Source organism: Sphaeramia orbicularis, chromosome 12 (genome assembly GCF_902148855.1).
Source record: "Sphaeramia orbicularis chromosome 12, fSphaOr1.1, whole genome shotgun sequence".
NCBI lineage: Eukaryota > Metazoa > Chordata > Actinopteri > Kurtiformes > Apogonidae > Sphaeramia > Sphaeramia orbicularis.
The window spans coordinates 42,928,077-42,949,361 of record NC_043968.1 but is presented as its reverse complement, the minus strand read 5'-3'; the positions used below and the strand labels follow the sequence as shown (position 1 = coordinate 42,949,361).

The 21,285-nt window shown below is 37.7% G+C and overlaps 1 protein-coding gene across 1 annotated transcript; it reads right to left on the bottom strand.

Moving 5' to 3' along the window:
- Positions 1–287: 287 nt before the first annotated feature.
- Positions 288–21,232, bottom strand: st8sia1 (ST8 alpha-N-acetyl-neuraminide alpha-2,8-sialyltransferase 1). Its single transcript, XM_030150339.1, has 5 exons — positions 20,435–21,232; positions 18,381–18,525; positions 14,857–14,966; positions 11,356–11,448; positions 288–3,137 (listed from the first exon to the last, which is right to left on the bottom strand). The coding sequence occupies exons 1-5, from the start codon at positions 20,611–20,613 to the stop codon at positions 2,657–2,659; spliced, it is 1,008 nt and encodes a 335-aa protein (XP_030006199.1). The 5' UTR covers positions 20,614–21,232; the 3' UTR covers positions 288–2,656.
- Between the last annotated feature and the right edge of the window lie 53 nt (positions 21,233–21,285).

The following is a 21,285-nucleotide window of genomic DNA, read 5'->3' as shown; positions in this document are numbered from 1 at the left end:
GTAGCACCGGCAGCTTAGCTTGGTCAAATATGATATTGCCAGTATGTGATACCACAGAAAACACACTGCAGTTGAAATTAATAAATGTTGCCGTGTTTGTCCTCTTGATAGAAAACCTGTTGCTGGAATGTTTAAAAATGTTGCTGATATGCTAGTAGATGTTCTTCTTCTGCTGGATGGTCTCAAACTAAGTACTTGTCAGTTGTCAGAGCATGTGTCAAAAATATTAAAGTAGGCTGCACAGGAAATATAAATAACATGAAGATGTAGCAGGAAGAGAAGAGTACTGATGATTCAAGATCCATTTTTTTCTTTTTTTTCTTTTTTTGTTACAACTGCAGTTTATTTGGACCTGTTGAGCTCAGCGAAATCCATGATTGGCTTGTCAGAGTATATTTTAACAGAATAACTCTGAAGATCTAAAACTAATTGGTGATAGCAGACCGATATTTACCAGGATGGAATGAAGGCATGAATCAGGACATAATGGAAATCTGCGGAGGTTTATATTCATCATGTACCAAAAGCACATATGTACACATTAAAAATCTCATGCTTACTTAAATCCACAGTCATATCTCATTCATTCACAATACTGGGCAGGAGAAAACAAAATAAAGGTGCAAATAAGAAACATCACAATAATTAAAACACGTCTTCATCAAGTTCAATTCCCAGTCTCCCAGAGTCACATGTGCATTTAGACAGCAGATTATTTGGGGAGACATTAGGTTTCGTTTCAGTTTCACTTCATTAACTTGGTCCGACAATGTCTATCTTACATTAAGTTCAATTTAGTAAATTCTGGCTCGTTCATATTTCACATATTGTCTGACAGATTGCCAAGTAAAGCCAAGAAAATCAACACAGACATGAGGATGATCAGCAATAGAAATATCCCTCGTTTCGATGATTCTTTTTGCCTTAGTACATCTTCAAGGCACTAGACCTTATTTGTCGTAACAGAACATCACTAACCTATAGCTAGTGTGTTCTGTACTTTGAAAGACTGACAGGTTATGGTACACTCCATGCACTTCTCCATGCAGAGTCATCCTTTGTTGCGGTATTAACAATATGGCACGGTCACATAAAAAACAAGTACATTGTTTTCCATCCGCAAGGCCTGAAAGTACGAAACTACATGCTTAAATCTGTCGGTCATCTTGGCTTTTAAAGTACACTAGCATGTTGGTTTTTTTTCCCCTTGTGCACAAAAAACAAAAGCAATCACGATTATAAAAAGAACACAGGACATACACTCAATTCTATCTGTACCTCAATGCAAAATGATAACAATAATAATGGCATAAATAATCACAACTTACCTCATAAGGTGTTCACAATGTCAAGAAAGCAAAGTATTCACGGTCACCCTTTAAAATGCCACTTTGTGACATTGAGTAATCAGTCTTTGTTTTACTTCTCTTTATATCAGCCATTTCAGAGCACAAGGACAGTGCAAAGACTGTGAATCAAAGAGACCACTGTTCCCCTTGGCTTGGCACTTGGCAAGTATAGTACAGTTACCAAGAGATGACTTCCAGCAGCCCCTCTTAAGAACTGCAATAGGCTGTTAGTGGGTTGTTTTTTTTAAGGAGCCTGCTTGTGACTTGCGTCTGTTTAAAGGTGAGGTACCTATGTGTGTGTTTTTTGCAGCAACTATTTATTTCTGATTATGTATGCTACTACCTTCTCTTCATGGCCACTGATGAAACAACAACAAAAAAAAAAACATTTCGCATTAATTCCAAAAAAATTACATTTGGCAAAAAAGCAATACACAGACACCAGGGTGTATTTAGTTTCCCTTTTCAGTGAAGGGCTAAGATGCAACTTGGCTAAACATTCTACAGGATATAATTCTTAAGACTCCGTTTCTAATGGCTCCTGCTTTGAACTATAGCTTTATTTGGCACAGAGAATGCCAATCAAGCGCTCGGTTGAAGAAAAGCAGAAGATAATCCTTCATACTGTTACCAGCCAACCCCCACCCTCTCACCCCCTGCCACTTCTTTCCTTTCATTCACTTTCAGTCCTATTCATGCTATGTACCAGAACACCATTATCTCTCCCTTGTTCCTTGTGTTTCGCCAGTCTTTCAATGTGTTTTATTATTCCCTCTGGTTCTCCATTCCTTCTGTCTCTGTTTGACAAAGACCCAGAGGGGGGTTTGGTCCAGCTGCCCCATATGTCAGTCAGATACAGTACTCCGCAGAGAAAAACCACCCGCCAGCCATCCAAGCCCAGACACTCTCACTTTTATTACTTCTAGCTGAGACTTTTCATAACCAAGAGAACTCCCCCAAAAAATACACATTCGTGCACACACATGACTTTTCTGGGTAAGAGATATGGTGGGTTTTGGGAATGTATGAATATCTTACATTGTCTGTATGCCTGCATGTGTCAGAGTGTGTTGTGTCCCTAATGTTGCTGGTCTGGGTGGACATTCTCATGATAATTAAGGATTAGATGGGGGCAAGGACCGCAGGACTATGTGCACACAGATACAGTGCTGGGTCTTTCCGAGGAAATAAACTTCCACCAATGTGTGTCATGACGTCAACTTCCTGCTGCATCACAAACCACATGTCTTCATCTGCGTCCTGTAACGTTAAGTTCAACTGACCACTATCACTCATCTCTACCCTGTTTACCTCCCCCCTTCTTGACCGGGGCAGTGTCCCACCCTCATGCGCAGTGTGCCACTTTTATGCAGGTGCCAAAGCTGGACAAATTCCTCAGGCATGGCGTGGAACCATTTATAGGGCAGGATGTTGTCGTAGTAATGATGACTGACCGGTTGCTCATCCAGGCCGACGGAAAACGGCCAGAAGCCGTAGGCTGTCACTTCCTCACACAGCCCCAAGGCCAGGCTGACCAGGAAGAGCCCTGTGGAGAGGCGCCTCGCATGCACACCGCGGGCCTTCCAAAATTTTCCTACCGTGCGCAGGAATTCAGGATTGGCAAAAAGCATTGTGAGGTTGGAGGAGGTGTCTGCCAGGGCATAATATGCCCGCAGTGATGGGTCAGTGCCAGGCTTCATAGAAAATGCAGGCATGTAGATGTAGCTGGAGCCGTAGACCTTCATACTGTCCACAAAAGCTTTTCTTGACCACAGAAGGTTCTGAAATCTAAGTGACAAAGACAATTGATGTAAGCTACATTGATAATCTTGCAGATAAAGAATTAAGAGGAAACAATTACTGTAAGATCTTATGATATGATGACCATTAGCAGCAACTCCAAATGGTAGCCATTTAGTTGGACTTTGCAGAACTAGGAGCACAAGTTGCAATTCTTTTCTTAATCAATACATACCATTGGTTTGTGTGAGAGATAATAAGTTGGGGTTAAGGCAAGGTTGTTGTCATTAAATGTGGGATTGAGACAGTTCTATCAGTCCTTACGTACTCTCCCTCCCTTCTACATTTTTCAAGAGAAAACACCAGAGAGCCTCTTGTGTCACAACAGTCACACATTTCTAATGAGGAAATTTCATACGAGGAATCGTAACCACTCTCACTTTCTGACCAACATTTGCTGCGAAAGGTTGTAGAATAAACCATAAACTTTAAGCACTTTAAAACTTAAATAAAAAACCATCTTAATAGTCAGGGAGCCAAAGTCTCAAAAATGGGTTGAACCTGACATGGTCTGCCATACTTTTTATTTGTGTTTTTTTGTTGATTTTGATCCTAAGGACCAAAATTTGGAGGGTCTGCTCTGCTGGAAATGTCGCGAAAAAAAATTGTGGCCTTATTAGTGTATGTAGCCCTCATTTTTTGATATAAAATTTTGAAAAATGAAAATTGTCCTTCAATCCTCAGTGAACTGGGTAAGCTGTCAATAAATGCATTCCAGATGCAAAAAACACATATGGCAACAACCTTCAATGAAAAAATTATTCTTAAAACACATTTCTGCATGATTTTGGCTCAATTTAATGCAAAAAAATTAGGCGTTTTCTCACTTTTTTCCAATATTTTCAACTTTACTTCATTGGCAATCAACTATTCACCCAAGTTATGACATCAGCCAATATGCCATTCTTTTCACCAAACAATATACTCATTCCACAGAAAAAATTATAAAAATCCAACCAGAATCAATGGATCTGTGATGATTTCTCTACTAGTTGGCAATACAGGCCTAGAACCTCAATAGAATTTTAAGCTACTCTCAAAATTCCGAAAGACATACTGGATATTTAACGTGGTTGTTAATGTCTACATTATTACAAATCATGGCCTAGGCATCTTTTTAATTTCAACATAACTCTGAGAAATCACTTGAGGTCCATGTACCCTGAGATGTCAATCATTGATAAAACAAACAAAAAAAAAAACACCCCCAGCTCAGATTTAGAAAAGTAATGGCCGTAGCTTAGGAAATAAAAGTCGGCTGATATAATGACAGGTGGAGGCGGAAATAAAAGAACCAGTGAAACTGGAGAAACATAACAGAACATATAAAACACTAATAGTAATAGTAATACACACTAATGCTGTGAATGTACAATTATTTATGAAGTCTTTGAGTCCCTTATTAACCAGCTAAAGCCAGTGTCATGGTTAAGGCCAGAGGCTGTAGTATCCATATCAAGCCGCTCATATTTTATCAGATAACAGTCTGAACCCTGATCCTTTTGGTCTGCAGATATTTACCAACTGCATGGTCATGGAAAACAATCATCCTCGTGAATTTTATTGCCTCAAGTGGGCGGCACCTTGCAGATACTGCTCTGAGGATAAACCTTCACCCTCACCACCTAAGAAGACAGCAAATAAGACTGGCAGGGTAGGTTAAAAAGCATTGTGATAAAAGATGCCCACCCCCACCCTCTAACACACACACGCACACAACCTACTCGGTGAATATGCTGGAAAGATTGCTGTATGGGGCAACTATACTTGTGTTCAGATGAATGAACACAAACACACTGTGGCCGAGTGTGGATGTAAAATGTACTGTAGTTTACAGTTGCAATAAAATGAGTCAACCATTCCAGTAACATGATCTGATTAGATGATAGAGATTAACCCTCAAAGACCTGAACAGCTGCAAGAAAAATGTTCAGCAACTTTTGATTCACTAATCCTATCAATACGTATAAATAATACAACTAAAATGCAGTTTTTCAGCTTTTCATTGTCATCAGTTGTGTTTTTTGGAAGCAGCACTGCAGCACTGATTCATCTGTTAAACCCATGGAGTGTTTGTTGCTTGTTTTTATGATCAGTTAATATATTTTTCTTCAATATTCTCTTTTTTTATATAATAAGCTTTGAATTTAAACATCAACATGATGCATAAGTTAAATGTAGGAAAATACCTGATTGCCACTAAAAATGCAAAGGATATTATTACCATGAATGGTCACAAATCACTTAGAAAAAGGTTGAATGTTTAAAAAAATTAATTTGTAAGTGACCACAAAAACAATTGTATGTCATTATGGGTTACATATTTTTCTTTAAGGGTTAAATATCTTCTTTGATAGATATCCTATCACAATTTAGCAATACTATGGCATGTCTTTGTTTTATATTTTGTTTTGTGTTGGCATATAACCTGCTGTCATGTCCTATTTCTCTGAAGTTTTATTGTGTGGACATGAATAGTTGTGCTTCACTGACATCCAGTTGAATCTCCTGTTAGTCTTGCTGCACCTGTTGGGGTGGGGCAAGTTTCAGCTCAACGGCACTGAAAAATGAATTTCGCTGAGATCAGATTGTCAGTGTAGTTCATCCATGTCCAACAAAAGAGATTCTCACTCCACACTAATGTGAGAAATACATACTGAGCAATTAACAATGAGCTGTTTGATCCACTAATGTACAAACAAGACAAAACCTTAGAGTGAAAAGGTTTAAATCTGTAAACACAATATGCAGTCCAAGAAGGGCTAAGATTTCATGCTTCAAACTAAAATAAAGAAGCAAATTTCTGACTGCGCTTGAAGAAAATGTAAAATCAGATATCTAAATAAGATAATAAAATAATAATAAAAAAAAAAAACATAACAGCACTCAGAGCTCTATTGTTGGTGCATAATAAATACTAGAAGCACTCAGAGAGCGCAGACCTCCGCCAAGGCTGATCAGTGGCCCCCCCCCGTGGGCCCCCCCACCCCCGATCACCACCAAAATTTAATCATTTCTTCCTTATCCCATTTCCAACAAACCCTGAAAATTTCATCCAAATCTGTCCATAACTTTTTGAGTTATGTTGCACACTAACGGACAGACAGACAAACAAACCCTGGCAAAAACATAACCTCCTTGGCGGAGGTAACAAATCCAAATATAACTTTTATGGAGCTGGACTTTGACTTTAACTTTACTGTTTCCTCAATAAACCTTTGGAGATGTTTGACTTTCACACACATATAATACTGGTTTTGCATTGATGAAGATTTCCATAGACTGTCACTGAAACCCTAGTAGTAGTTCAGTAAAAAGAGACGGCTTAATTAAAAAGATTTATTGTTATATGTGTGTGCATCTGCCGTCACTGCTGGTTTCTGTCTTTTCTCTCTTTATTCAACGCAGTTCTGCAATATTAGCCTCCTTAAAGCGCTTTAGAAAAGTGTGTATAGCAGTGACGAAAGGATGTTGGGTCAGTGTTTAGTGGAGTTTCAGTGGATTTATCTCAACTATTTCCATTCTTCTAAGCGTCAAGGTATCTTTACTCATAAATCATCCCAGTAAATAGTCCCAGTATTAGTCAGTAAATTAAAAAAATAATCCAGTATTGACAGTAATCAACATCAGTCATTCAACAACAGCAAATAGACACAATTCTGAGTGAATTACACTGCGTCATTTACAAGGCTCATCACAATAGGAATAACTGACTCTCGGATCCTGTTTGTTCTGCTTCATGGTAGACTGTATTTGTGTGCTGATGTTAATAACAAAAAATCACACCATAATGCAGTGGTTCCCAACCTTTTTTGGCTCGTGACCTCATTTTAACAGCACAAATTTCTGGCAACCCCAGACACTCAAAACAGGGACACTTTTTTGCCAAAATTGATTTGTTTTTGATCATGTAATAGTTTGCTATACTATGTTGCAAACAAATGTTAATTTTAGACGACATTTAGACTATATACTATATATAATGCACCTTTTTGGTGACTCCTTCCCAGTTTCTCTTGGAGATACCTTAACTGTGACTTGTGACTGCGACTGTGTTGAAGCGATGGTAACGCACATGGTCACATGGTTGGGTCAATCAATATATGTCCTCTCAGATATTAAATCCTGCATTTTATTTGAACTTAATTTTTACTAGGAAAAATGTGTGGTGATTTAATTATAATGAAATATATATTGAATTGTTAAACAATATTTTTTATTAGTAATTTTTTTTAATCAATTACTAGAAATTTCAGGTGACCCCACTTGAATTTCAGGCAACCCCACATGGGGTCGCGACCCCAAGGTTGAAAAACACATTGTATTATTAAACAGAAAGTGACCAGTGCCAGAAGGCAAAAGAAAGGGAAGAACAAATTCAGTGAAATAAGACTACATTTCCATAAACACAGTGTCAGCATTAAGTTCTTGTAGACTATTGTTGTGTGGCTTCAGTAAATGTTTATGAGGTGCTATTCAACACCTGTATATATTACCTGGTTATCTATGATCCCTGACATTCACGGATCAATTTCAACACCCTGCTTCTATAACAGTGGGGATTTTTTTGTTGTTTTTTTTACTTTTAGTTAAGATTTTATTGAGGAAGAAGGGCAAAAAATAGACAAGAAGAAGATTATTGCATGGTTATACTCATTGCACATAATTCACATGTGTAGGATCTGTATCACAGCAACAACACAAATACATTTTTTTCTGTAATTATAAATAAATTCAGGCACTTGGGGGTTAAAACTATGGTATTTCTGGTAAATATACATGCGCTGATGTGCTCTCTTACAGATAGTATCAACCTGGTGGTCAAAGTACAGATCACAAACCTAATCAGTCAACCTGAGTTCTAATTCACTAGGATGATGGTTTTTCATGACCCTGCAGTGCGTAAATATCTGCAGACCAAAAGGATCAGGGTTCAGACTGTTATCTGATAAAATATGAGCGGTTTGATATGGATACTACAGCCTCTGGCCTTAACCATGACACTGGCTTTAGCTGGTTAATAAGGGACTCAAAGACTTCATAAATAATTGTACATTCACAGCATTAGTGTGTATTACTATTACTATTAGTGTTTTATATGTTCTGTTATTTTTCTCCAGTTTCACCGGTTCTTTTATTTCCGCCTCCACCTGTCATTACATCAGCCGACTTTTATTTCCTAAGCTATGGCCGTTACTTTTGTAAATCTGAGCTGGGGGCGTTTTTTTTTTGTTTTAATCAATGATTGACATCTCAGGGTACATGGACCTCAAGTGATTTCTCAGAGTTATGTTGAAATTAAAAAGATGCCTAGGCCATGATTTGTAATAATGTAGACATTAACAACCACGTTAAATATCCAGTATGTCTTTCAGAATTTTGAGAGTAGCTTAAAATTCTATTGAGGTTCTGGGCCTGTATTGCCAACTAGTAGATAAATCATCACAGATCCATTGATTCTGGTTGGATTTTTACAATTTTTTCTGTGGAATGAGTATATTGTTTGGTGAAAAGAATGGCATATTGGCTGATGTCATAACTTGGGTGAATAGTTGACTGCCAATGAAGTTAAGTTGAAAATATTGGAAAAAAGTTAGAAAAACGCCTAATTTTTTGCATTAAATTGAGCCAAAATCATGCAGAAATGTGTTTTAAGAATACGTTTTTCATTGAAGGTTGTCACCATATGTTTTTTGCATCTGGAATGCATTTATTTACAACTTACCCAGTCCACTGAGGATTGAAGGAAAATTTTCATCTTTCAAAATTTTATATCAAAAATGAGGGCTACATACACTAATAAGGCCACAGTTTTTTTCGTGATATTTCCAGCAGAGCAGACCCTCCAATTATTGGTCCTTAGGATCAAAATTACCAAAAAACCCCCCACAAATGTTTATGTTTATGTTTACGCATTTGGCAGACGCTTTTTTCCAAAGCGACTTACAGGGGAAAACCAATTAAATCACTCAATCAATCAAATTTTATTTATATAGCGCCAGATCACAAAAAAAATTATCTCTTGACATTTTATATATAGAGTTGGTCAAAACCAGACTCTAAGTCTATTTACAGAAAATAAAAAGTATGGCAGACCGTGTCAGGTTCAACCCATTTTATTGAGCTTTTGATACTTTGGCTCCCTTACTATGAGCACATTAACAACATAATGAAGGCTCGCGCTGTGTGAACCTCCCAGCTGCCTGCAGCGGCAGCGCGAGCGTCCGTTTCCCACAATGCACATCGTGACAAAAAATTCCGAAGATGCCCGAGTGACCTCCTGGTCTGAATGTAAACACATGGGTTTTGTTTATGGTGGATGGCACTACAAAACTGTTCACCGTAATGCAAGAGATTCAGGTGAGTAATCACAGAAAGACTTACAGATTCGTGATACTTAGGCTATGACTGAGGTTTTACAGATTTGATGAAAAATTGGTCACTGAAAGTCTCCAGCACCTTTAACAGTGATGGGAAAAATGCATGGACGGAAATGCATTTCCTTTGTCAAAACCAGAGCAGCGGAAGCATAAGGGCCTGACCAAGCAAGTAACGGAGTGAGAAAGCACTGTGTAGCAATACTAATCATTCCATAGCTGTTTTTAAAAATTAATTTAGCAGCAACCATAATAGCTCAAATTGTAGGTCCAAGCAAGTACTTTAACATGCCATTAAAGAACAACAACAAAATTTTTAATAAAAAAATGAATTTCTCATCATTGACAAAGTAACGGAGTGAGGAAAAATATACAGCAGTTATTCAAGGTCTGGAAAAAATACCAAAAAGTGCTGTTCCTCAAGGAAAGTGCAAATATTTAGTGTACCACACTTTTATATATATTACATATATAGGAGAGTACATTATATCCAAAAATGAAACTGATATCATTTTTACTTTAGTTTTAAAAGTTAAAAAATTCATGGTAATGGAGTGAGAATCCAAAAAAGTAACAGAGTGAGGTGTTTGTTCAATGTGATGCACCAGAATAATAATAATCAAAAATTTTTATAAAGATACTGATAAAATTATCAGTCTTTGGCCACATATGTTTCATTACTATATTTAATACACATCTTTCTGCTGTTTTTTTATAATAAGTAACATTCAAAATCATTATAGTATTTGATTATTATGAAATATAAGATTAGACACAGGCATATATTTTGAACATATTTATTTACACATTGTTATTTACATTTTGAATTTAACCTGTATACATTTATTTACAACCCTCACTGTTCTTCAGTTACACTGTATTCTCATATATTTTCTTATATTTCCAGTTGTAATTCAGGTACAAATTAAATAAACACTGTTTTAGAAAGTAGAGATATATGTCTTTTATGCTGAGAAATCAAAATATTGTTTTAGAGAAAAATGAAACTCACCCTGATGTTCGCTTTGCTTGGCCTTGCCCATAAATACTATTTAATATTCCTATATATGTATCTACTGCAGAAGGGAACACCACTGTAATTCGAGTGGAAGTTTGTCAAAAAGTTTCCCTTCTGTTTTATAAAGAACAGTGTAATGATGAGGCTAAATGATGGATTTTTGAAATCACTGCTAAAATGTTTACAGATGCACATACATACCATGAACCAACGCTTGTATAAGATATAAAAAATAAATATATTGTATGTCACTTTAATTGTTGTTCCTAAAATTTTCAATGGGGCTCTTAAAAAGCTCACATCAATGCAACTCCTTTAATGTAGAGCACTGTTGAACTTGCCAAGCATCATCTACTCTCTTCCTTTAGGATTTTACAAAGGAAATGAGTATCCTGTGGTGTCAGATTAACCCTGAAAGAAGTGAGACAGTGAGGCAGTGCAGGATGAGGAAATATGAATAAAAATTATGAATTCCGGACTAATTTCAGGACATTAAACAACAAAATTTGATGAAGTAAATAGTCAAAAACTAAGTGATGGTGCTCTTACTTAATTTTTGTTCGGTTTTCTATCAGCCCTTTACCTTCCTGTATACATTCATGTGAAGTTCTATATAAACGTTTTTAAGTGCTATATTACATTTTCAATATTTTTTTCTTCAAAATAAGTATCACCAGTATATCCCACAGCCCTGAACAGAACGCCTTTTCTATGCTGAGCTTCTCAAGTATAATGATCTCAAATGAAGTGCACATTTAGATACTCAATAAATGCTATAAAAGATTCTGAAACAGAGTAAACTGTTGGTTACCTTTTCTCGATGATGCTGGGGTTGGCTGTAACTAGATGTGATCTGGTTCCCACATCCTCCACATATTCCTTTGAAAGTGGTGGAAGGTTACATCTATTTAAAAAAAAAAAAAAAAAAAAAACAAGTAAGAAGATGTTGTAATGATCCTGGCCAAGTGCTTTTGTGTCACTGCTGGGTGGACATTGCTACTTAACATTTTAAAGTTGTTTAGATGATCAGTTTAGGATTATCTAAGTAACAATTAAAGGATAATTGTTAATAAGCTTGACCTATACTTCATCAGAGCTGTTTACGTGCAGGAGGAAGAGGAAATGAGAGACATCTGGAAAGGATGCTTCTCCCCTGTTTAATGCACTAAACACTTCTGAAAAATACTATTGTGTGTTTGCTCCACTGTGGACAATCAGGCCTGCTGTGCTTCTTGTTTGGTAAAAGTCTGCTTTTGGTTTGAGTTTTCTCCTTCTCAGTCAACATTCTGCTATCGTCTAAGTCACTCCCTGTGATGTTACCATTTGATGGTTTCATTCCCCGGTCGGTTTCATTAGTTTGGCCCTTTTAGTCATTCAGAACCTGTTCCCTGGGGTGGCTGGACACATGTTACTGTTAATGAAGAAGTTGATGAGGCCGAAAATTGCTCAGCTCCAACCTTGGGATAAATCTGCATACATGATGAGAAACATTTTCTTATTATGACCATGCAGAATGTTTACGTGGTCTTCCTTGTAAAATTATTCTTTTTACACAGTCCATTCCAAACTCATGCATATCTATTTAGATTTATATACACTACTGGTCAAAAGTTTTAGAACACCCCAATTTTTCCAGTTTTGTATTGAAATTCAAGCAGTTCAAAGTGTGTTCCAACACTTCTTTTATGCAGACAGAAGGGGTTGGAAGGAATTCAGAAACACTGGGACACCTGTAGGAGTTGGTAGCACCAACTTTCGAGGCTTGATCAACCTCCATTGCTGCAGAACTGCTTTCAGTTGTTAACCAATTTCTTGTTCGCCTTTTTGTATAACTTTGAAATGTACATTATTTTTCAGGTTTATTTAACCTTACCTTTTTTTTTTTTTTTTTTTTTACCTCTGGCAGTTCACCGCTTACCTTTGTACCATTTGAAGCTGTTCATTGGACTTGAACTGCTTGAATTTCAATACAAAACTGGAAAAATTGGGGTGTTCCAAAACTTTTGACCAGTAGTTTATGTATACAGGGTGGGGAAGCAAAATTTACAATGAACATTTAGTTGTTTTTTCTCAGCAGGCACTAGGTCAATTGTTTTGAAACCAAACATATATTGATGTCATAATCATACCTAACACTATTATCCATACCTTTTCAGAAACTTTTGCCCATATGAGTAATCAGGAAAGCAAACGTCAAAGAGTGTGTGATTGGCTGAATGCACTCGTCACACCAAAGGAGATTTCAAAAATAGTTGGAGTGTCCATAAAGACTGTTTATAATGTAAAGAAGAGAATGACTATGAGCAAAACTATTATGAGAAAGTCTGGAAGATACTATTAAAGAAGAATGGGAGAAGTTGTCTCCCGAATATTTGAGGAACACTTGCGCAAGTTTCAGGAAGCGTGTGAAGGCAGTTATTGAGAAAGAAGGAGGACACATAGAATAAAAACATTTTCTATTGTGTAAATTTTCTTGTGGCAAATAAATTCTCATGACTTTCAATAAACTAACTGGTCATACACTGTCTTTCAATCCCTGCCTCAAAATATTGTAAATTTTGCTTCCCCACCCTGTATACATAGTTTCAAAACCAGATGTTATATTATTTGGAGTCTCTGTTCACTCAAAATCCAGGGTGAGTTAAGAGTCAGGTAGTGATAGGTAAAGTACACCCCGAACATATTACCACACACGCTAAGTTTCTTATTTTTATCAATTTAAACCAGGCCTATAAGTAATGTTAGTAGTAGAATGATACGTGGCCATCCAGACAGAGCTAAGAGGAGTATTTATGGGCACACCTCTGATACAAAACAGGTGCTCAGATGCATGAAAACTGGGTCTTGTGTGCACAGCTCTTTGAGCAATGATATACAGTACTCATAGAGCTTTTAGAGGCCCCTTTCTTAAAGGTAAACTAGCATGGGCATACATATTAGGACAGTGGAATAGGCTGGAAAAAAACTGGATTGCCTTCAAGTTCAGATGAAGGTGCTCTGGAATATTAAAAATCAACAAAGATCTGCAACACTATTCAGGGCAACAAGTCAAAAAGACTTAATTCTTATGGCTGTATCATAATGAAACAGATGAGTGGGTCTTTTTTTAAATTAAGTTTGAATTAAATTAAATTAAATTAAATTTCTGCCTCATAAGCCTTAATAGTGTAAACATCATGACATTCAGTTATTTATAATCTATAAAACACTAATGCTTCGCTGCTAACAATCATATAAAATTCAACTACAGTCGCAAACAACTGCATTTTTTCTGCTCATTTATGTCAATGAGGTAAAGGCTGAATAATTAAGGAGACAGAGACAAAAAAAAGACATAGATGGGGGATGTTTGTGGCGCTTTGAGCAGAGCAGAGAGTTGTCTGAGACTGAGAGAGCAGCAATCTGGATAAAATAAAAATATATTTTTAAAACGCTTTAGTTTAACCATATGTCATTTAAAGGGACACAAACATGTGAGACAATTAATCAAGTGAAAGGATAATGATAATGATCAGACAGGGTTATGAGTTGTGACTAACTGTGACAACCATGCACCAAGCAGCAGAACTGTAACTAAAGATCAGATGTTCTTTTCATTGGTTTTACTGGTGCAGTGTTTAGAATATTCTGTTCCAACTAATTGGGATTTATCTGTTGCAAGTGTATCTAATTGATATATATATACACTATATATATATATCAAATGTCATAACATTTAATTGCCTTTGGCTATTTGTTCTCTCATCATCATATTATTACTATTATTGCTCTCAGCTTTTCTTTGAGTTTTAATTCTCGTCATGCATTTTTCTTCACGTTAAGGGTCTAATCTGACCCTAACAAGCGTGGATTTTAGATTCAATCTTTTCAATACACTGGCTGAGATGTAGAACTCTGTGAGGATTGTTGATTTGTGATGCTCAAACTTACACAAACGCACCTTGCCTGTTTACTTGTTTCAAAAGGAGCACAATTTAAGAACATAATTGAAAAATTATAAGATTATTTTATTTAACCACAACTGGGTTTTATTTTACCTAATGTCTTTTTGCACATGTTTCCTTCCTCTCTTCTTTCTGCCTAGTCCTTTTAGCTTAATCATGCCCAACCTCTTTTCTTTTCTGCCCTTGCTGTTGCCCATTTTTCTTGCGGTCATTCTCTCGTGGCTTCAGTCAACATCAGCTCCAAAAAATCACTGGCAGCCGATGGTGTTTGGTTCTGCTGTTAGACGTGGCTGATCCACATTAGGAGGAGCGGTGAAGCAGTCATATACATGCATGCATTTGCACTTAGAGACTCATGTGTTTCTCACCTCATAATGAAGTCAGCCTGATCAATGTCCCGACCACATTTACTGTGCCGTAGGATGCCGCCGTTGCCCACCACAGCACACTTCTTCAAGGGCAACTGTAAAGGGTTGTCCTGGAAGAATATTATACAATCACTTATCTTGATTTACTCAACTTGGATTCTTGAAATGAGGCAGGTATGTGAGTCATAAAGCACTAGTAAGGCACAAAAAGCAGCTAAAGATCATGAATCAGATTTCACTTCTGGAATCAGTGTATTATATGTGGTGACATAATTCAGTAAAAATAGAGTAGACAGGGTAGACTGCAAACAACATGGATGTACTGCCAAGCAAATATCTGCAAAACTATATGAAAAAACCTAAAAGATATTAAGTCTTCAACAATTATTAAACCTACTATCCTCTTTTCTTTCCTTATATCTTCTTCCTCCACTGTGACCTACATGAAACCCTTTTACAGAAAACAATTAAGGTTGTTAAATAGTATGCTAAAATACTTCGCTTCATGTCTCAAGGACGAGAAATGCCCCTTTTGTCTGCCTCAGCTGCATCGCTTGCAATACACAGACATGGCTTAAGCAAGACATTGGAAACTAGTGTTCTCATTATTCACCTTGGAGTGTGCACACTTGAGAACAGAAACATCCACACAAATGTACATACACACACCACTTTCCCCTCAGGGTCTCTTTTGGACCATGACTGAGGGCTGAGTCAGAGAGGACAATACCCTGCTAACTGCACATCAACCAGTAATGGGACACCTGCAAGCTGGACGGACAACGCTTAAGAGTCACACATAGTCAAACTATCCATGAGGAAGCTTTGTTTAATTCAAATCACTGACGATTTCAGGACTATTTCAGCAGACATTAAATACGTTGTGGGGCTGCAAGTAATGAGCTTTCATAATCAGTTAATTTGTTGGTTGTGCAAACAAGGTTCTGACAACTATAAAGTAATTTTCTGAAAATGCTTGCTTTGCTTTTGTTACAATATCAAAAATATTTAATTTTTAGTAAATAAAAAAGTAGTTATTTAATTCAAGAATTTCCTGTGCTGGTTTCATAGTATCACCTCCTTTGTGGTCTTGGATAATATTCTCTGAAAACATAGACTATCTAAAGGATTTTAAGGCACTATTTCTTATGAAACTGTATTTTAGGATTTTTTCATATCTAAAAGAATAATTCCATGAAGTAATATCAGAAAATTAAGAAAGGGTCGCATGAATTGAGTGCACAGCTCAGTGAACTATATGTATGGGTGCTCTGTTTGAGCCACTGAACTAACCAACAATTAACAGTCAAAGCCCTAATTGGCACATTCCCTGGCAGATGCCCAGATACTGTGGCTGTTGCCAGCTTGGTGTAGCATGGCTGGTTGTCTGTGTTCAGACATGCAATCACAGCACTGGTAATTGAGAGGAGAATGAGTGTGTGCATATGTGTGTGTGAATTTTGACTGTGTCCGTCCCTTCTAACCACTAGTTACCTTCCTTTGGGGGAAACACAAGCACACACAACTGACCACATTATGCACCAGGCTTATAAAGGAAGTCCATCCACACTACTAAAAACAGGACATGCAAGATAGAGACTCACAAAAATAGACAGTATTTCTACAAAGCTGCAGTGCTGGTAAATAGACAGAAAAATTACTCCCAGTAACATCCCGGCAAAGGCAGTATAATGAATAGCTAACATCACATTAAAGGGCAAAGCAAAACACTCTCATTCTGTGCTGAATTTTTCATGAGCAATACAAAAGCTACAGTTTACCTTAAATCAAGTTCACTGAGACTAAAGCAGCAGCTGATACATAAGATGAGAAATACTTGAATTCTACTTCACGAGAACACATATTCATTAAGGCCTTTGCTGGCGAGTCAAGCACATTCATACTGCACTATAGCTCTACCACTCTCTTCATGTTCTCATTTCTTTAGTTATTCATTCTCGCCTCCCCCATCCTTCATGAATGAACATGCTCAGCTCATGGTTGCAAATTAGGGTCAGATATTCATCACATTTGCCAACCAGGATATTAGACTGCACATCTATGGCATCCATAATAGGGCTTCAATCTTGATTATTCGCGAGATGCGCCGCCCCTAGATACAAAAACCACGGCAACAGCACTCACAGAATAGGTTTTCAGTCTGTCCTGTTTCCAAGCACAAAACACAAACACCCTCATCCACACGCACACACACACACACACACACACACACACACACACACACACACATACCCACGCAGAGCCATGGAACCATGTAAAAATAACCCAACAGCCCTAATCTGATATACAGCACATGCACATAAGCATAAATGCACACATGGTCTATTTCTGCTTTCTGTCTGTGAATAATTTGAAGCTATCTTAGACTAGGGAGTAATTTTCCTGTCACAGAAAAAACAATAGAGAACATCCTATTGCACCCCCTTTCATCTGTAGCTATAATCTCAAACCCTGTCTCTATAAAAACTTTCATTAATGGCCTCTGTTTAACTCAAAGTAAAAGTGGAAGATACACGACACGAAAATAAAAGAAGCCAATAGATATTTTGCGCAGTAGCTTCTGCTCGTGAATATTACTGATGTTTGCAGCATTTGCAGAGATGATTTGTTTTAGTATCACAGGGTGAAAAACATAGAAAGAGGTTTAATTTTAAACAGCAAATGGTGAGGACTAAGGTAAAGCAAATGTGTATTTCTGTTGTGGGTGTCAGAATGTGGAATTCTTTGGCAATGGAAGAGAAGAACTGTACAAATATTTTTCAGTTTAAGAGGTTATATAAGGAAAGAATAGAGAAGCTTTATAAAAGCATGTAATGAAATAATTGTACTTATGGATTTTGGATTTGTTTTATTTTCTCTGACTATCATGTAAACTGTTTACTGTAATAGCTGTAACGGCAACTTGTCTGATGTAAGCAGATGTTTCAAGAAAGAGGGAGGTATTATAAGTTTTTTTCATCCTGCTACTTTCCAATCATTTATATTGGAATGAATAAATAACAGAAATGAAATGAAATGAAATTTTGAGGTGTTTTGTTACTACAGCCTGCTCTTCCTCTCACATTTCCACATCTGGGTCTCCTCTCATCACACCGGGACCCCTCTTGTATACCAGACATCCTTCCTTCATCCTTCCAGAGGTCTGCTCTCCAGCCCCTTCCCCGCCCCTTCAGCAGATCAATAACAATCTATGGCCAACCCCAAAGTCTCAAGAGTGTCATATTGCGCTGAGCTGGAGGAAAAATATTTCCTCCATATGGTCTTATTTACTTTTCAAAAACACAGCTGTCTTCAGAAGTCTGAGGCTTGTAGAAGACAAATACACCAACATCTGGCAACAGTGGTCAGATTTACATTGTTTAAAAGATGATTAATCAGTGAGGAAAGAATGTTAACATAACTATTGTTATCAGATAAAGTTGACTCTGATAGAAGGCGATTTCTAATATTGAGTGCAAAAAAACTAAACATTGCTTCCGTATGCGTCCTTTATTAACTCTTACCTGCACAAAGAGAGGATATGTCTCATTGTTGACAGTGTGTGAGTGGTAGAACTCCCCATCATACCAGAGGACTTTGCCAATTGGGGAGTTTTCCTTGGTCACGGCAAACATCCTCCGCGGATCACAGCATTCTGTCAGCAACTTCCTGTTCAGAAAGGATGTTTGAAATAAGTGCCTCTGTTGATCTCTGGACAGCATAACACACATTAAACAGTACGTCTGAGATTCTAGTAAGACACAGGCTAAAATATTTTCCCATTTTAACTTTTTTTTTTTTTTTTTTGCCTATGGGCAGCCAGAACCAGATATGCAATATCCAATTTCTAATAACACCAGAACACTCATGGACGATGTTAATGTCTAAATTAAGTTTGGCTTTAGTAATATTAGCCTCATAACTGAGTCATAAACAACACAAAGGAACTGCTTATCCACTCTGCTGGTGTCTTAAACACTATGAAAATGCATAGAATCCTGTGCTTAAAATGAACTACTGTCAAACCCCACCCCACTGGGACTGGTGTCACCTTCCCTGAATGATCCTAATCACTTTACCTTGAAGAATTGCTTAAGCTTACACAAATCCTCAACTGAATTAGAATTAATAAAGCAATCAAAACTGCCTGAGAGAGACTTAATACCCTCTAGTGATCATGGTTGAAAAGAAACATCTGAAAACCAATGGATGATATGATAGTGGTTGACAATTTAACTAATGCTGAAGTTAATTAGTCTATGAGATACAGGACATTTTGCATGGTTTAGTGATGCATTACTCCCTTTTTACATAGGACCTCCCAGAATCTACATTATCGGTGTCAAACATGCGGCCCGAGGGCCAAATCTGGCCCGCCAAAGGTTCCATTCCGGCCCGTGGGATGAAAGTGCAAAAATTAACCTGAACAGTCCAGGTTGTCAAAAATCCATTTAGTTCAGGTTCCAAATACAGACCAATGTGATCTCCAGTAAAAATAACAACACAATAACCCATAAATAATGACAACAACAAATTTTCTTTGTGAAAAATTATGTGGAAAAAATTTAAGTGAAAAAAATAACATTACACTGTGAAAATATTCACACTTACTTTGGGTGTCTAGAAAAGCGCTATATAAAATCCAATCCATTATTATTATTATTAAAATTGCACTAATTTTTCCAATGAAATTTCTGTTTTTTCCGGCTATTAACATCTTTTCTGTAAAATGTAAATATTTTCATAATTTAACCCTTTCATGCATAAGTCACTCCAGTGGACAGTTCTTCTCCAGCTGTTCTCTTGTATATTCATGGGTTTAGTTGTTTTAGTTCCATATCAGCCATCACAGTGGACACTTACACATCATCTCATATCCTTACATTCATACGATTACTGTAACTTTGCTGTTCTTGATAAACCTGATCTGCACTAACACGTTTGAGTGTAAATCAATTGTTATTTATTGGACAAGAAAGTTTTTTTTTTTTTTTTTTTGCACATTATCTTGATGAAGTGAGGAATTAATAGCATTAGAATATGTTAAAATGTGAGAAGACATCAGATTAGTAGCATTAAACATGTTTTTATTTAATTGTTTTCATATCCCTCTCTCATATTGGGTTTTAAACACATGTTTCTTTACTTCAAAAATTAAATGCATGGATATTTTTGTAACTCCACAGGAAAAAAAAAAACTGGATTGCATTGATTTTTTTCATGCCTAAGGAGGAATAAAAACACTGGAGAAAAAAATCTTGACTAAGGTTCTCACAATGAATATATGAAAGGGTTGTTTTGTTTTTTTTGTTTTTGTACTAAAACAAAAAGAAAAACTTGGATTTGTCATTATTTATAGGTGAAGTCATTATTTTACTGGTCTGACCTGGTTGAGATCAGACTGGGGTAAATATGGCCCCTGAACAAAAATGAGTTAGACACCCCTGATCCACATGAAGGTAAAGTGTGTGTGTGTGTGTGTGTGTGTGGGGGGGGGGGGGGGGGGGAGAAACACCTCTGGCCTCACTTATTGGAAACACAGCTTTACACCTACAGAAAACTGAGCTCTGAGACAAACCTGTACAAATCAATGCCGCTCTGGTTCTTCTGCCATGCCTCTCCGTGCCTCAGTACCTCTTCCACTATTTCTTTATCGCGTGGGAGTCTGTAGCCGGGGAAAATATAGAACCAGCAGAGCACCAGCACGCACAAAGCGGCCCACACCGACAGCTTCCCCCGGTAGCATCGTACCAACATGTTTGTTTGTTTGTTGTTGTTTCTGTTTCTTTTCTTGAATCTTTCTCTGTTGCACGGCTCAAAACAACCGGTGCATGCGCGTCGAAACCGGACGACGCAGGCTCTGTCGGTCGGTTGCAAATCCCCGTTTCATCCCTGGGTGGAGTATGAATGGAGCTCGAAGGTACACTGTCACCCGCTCGGTTGTTTGGCGCATCGGTGTAAAAAATTGGGTTCTTGTGCGTCGGTGAAACCTGGATGTGCACAAACAGGAGCGTCTATCCCTGCAGCAGCTCAGGGTGGTGGTGCAGTGTGGGGGGGTCTGCAGGAATCCGCCTGTCTGCTCTGGGGGCATCACCACCATCGTTAGAGCCTGCGGATTGTGAGAGATCATGCGGGCCCCCTCCCAGCCCGGTGTCCCGCTGCATCCCAGTCCAAAAAGGAGCTTCTCTCTGTGTGTGCGACCCCCCGATCGGCTCCCACCTCTCCCCCCCCTTTGCCCTCCGGTCCTCTCCTCAGGCCTCCGCTCCTCTTATTGCTGCAGGATCTGGGTGCAAGTGAACCGGGCCAGTCCAATTCAGTCTACATCCACCTCCCCCTCTTCCTCCTGTCAACACCCCCTCCGCAGAGACAAAGTGTTTCTTGTGTCCGTGAAGGCGCGTCAATTTTTTCTGGATTATTATAGCTATAAAC

Bases quoted from the DNA above. Each gene is read 5' to 3' on its own strand.
- st8sia1 (XM_030150339.1), bottom strand. From the start codon at position 20,613: ATGTTGGTACGATGCTACCGGGGGAAGCTGTCGGTGTGGGCCGCTTTG. The intron at 14,967-18,380 runs GTAAGAGTTAAT...ATATTCTTCCAG, and splicing joins CATATCCTCTCTTTGTGCAG to GACAACCCTTTACAGTTGCC. The intron at 3,138-11,355 runs GTAACCAACAGT...TTTGTCACTTAG, and splicing joins CCCAGCATCATCGAGAAAAG to ATTTCAGAACCTTCTGTGGT.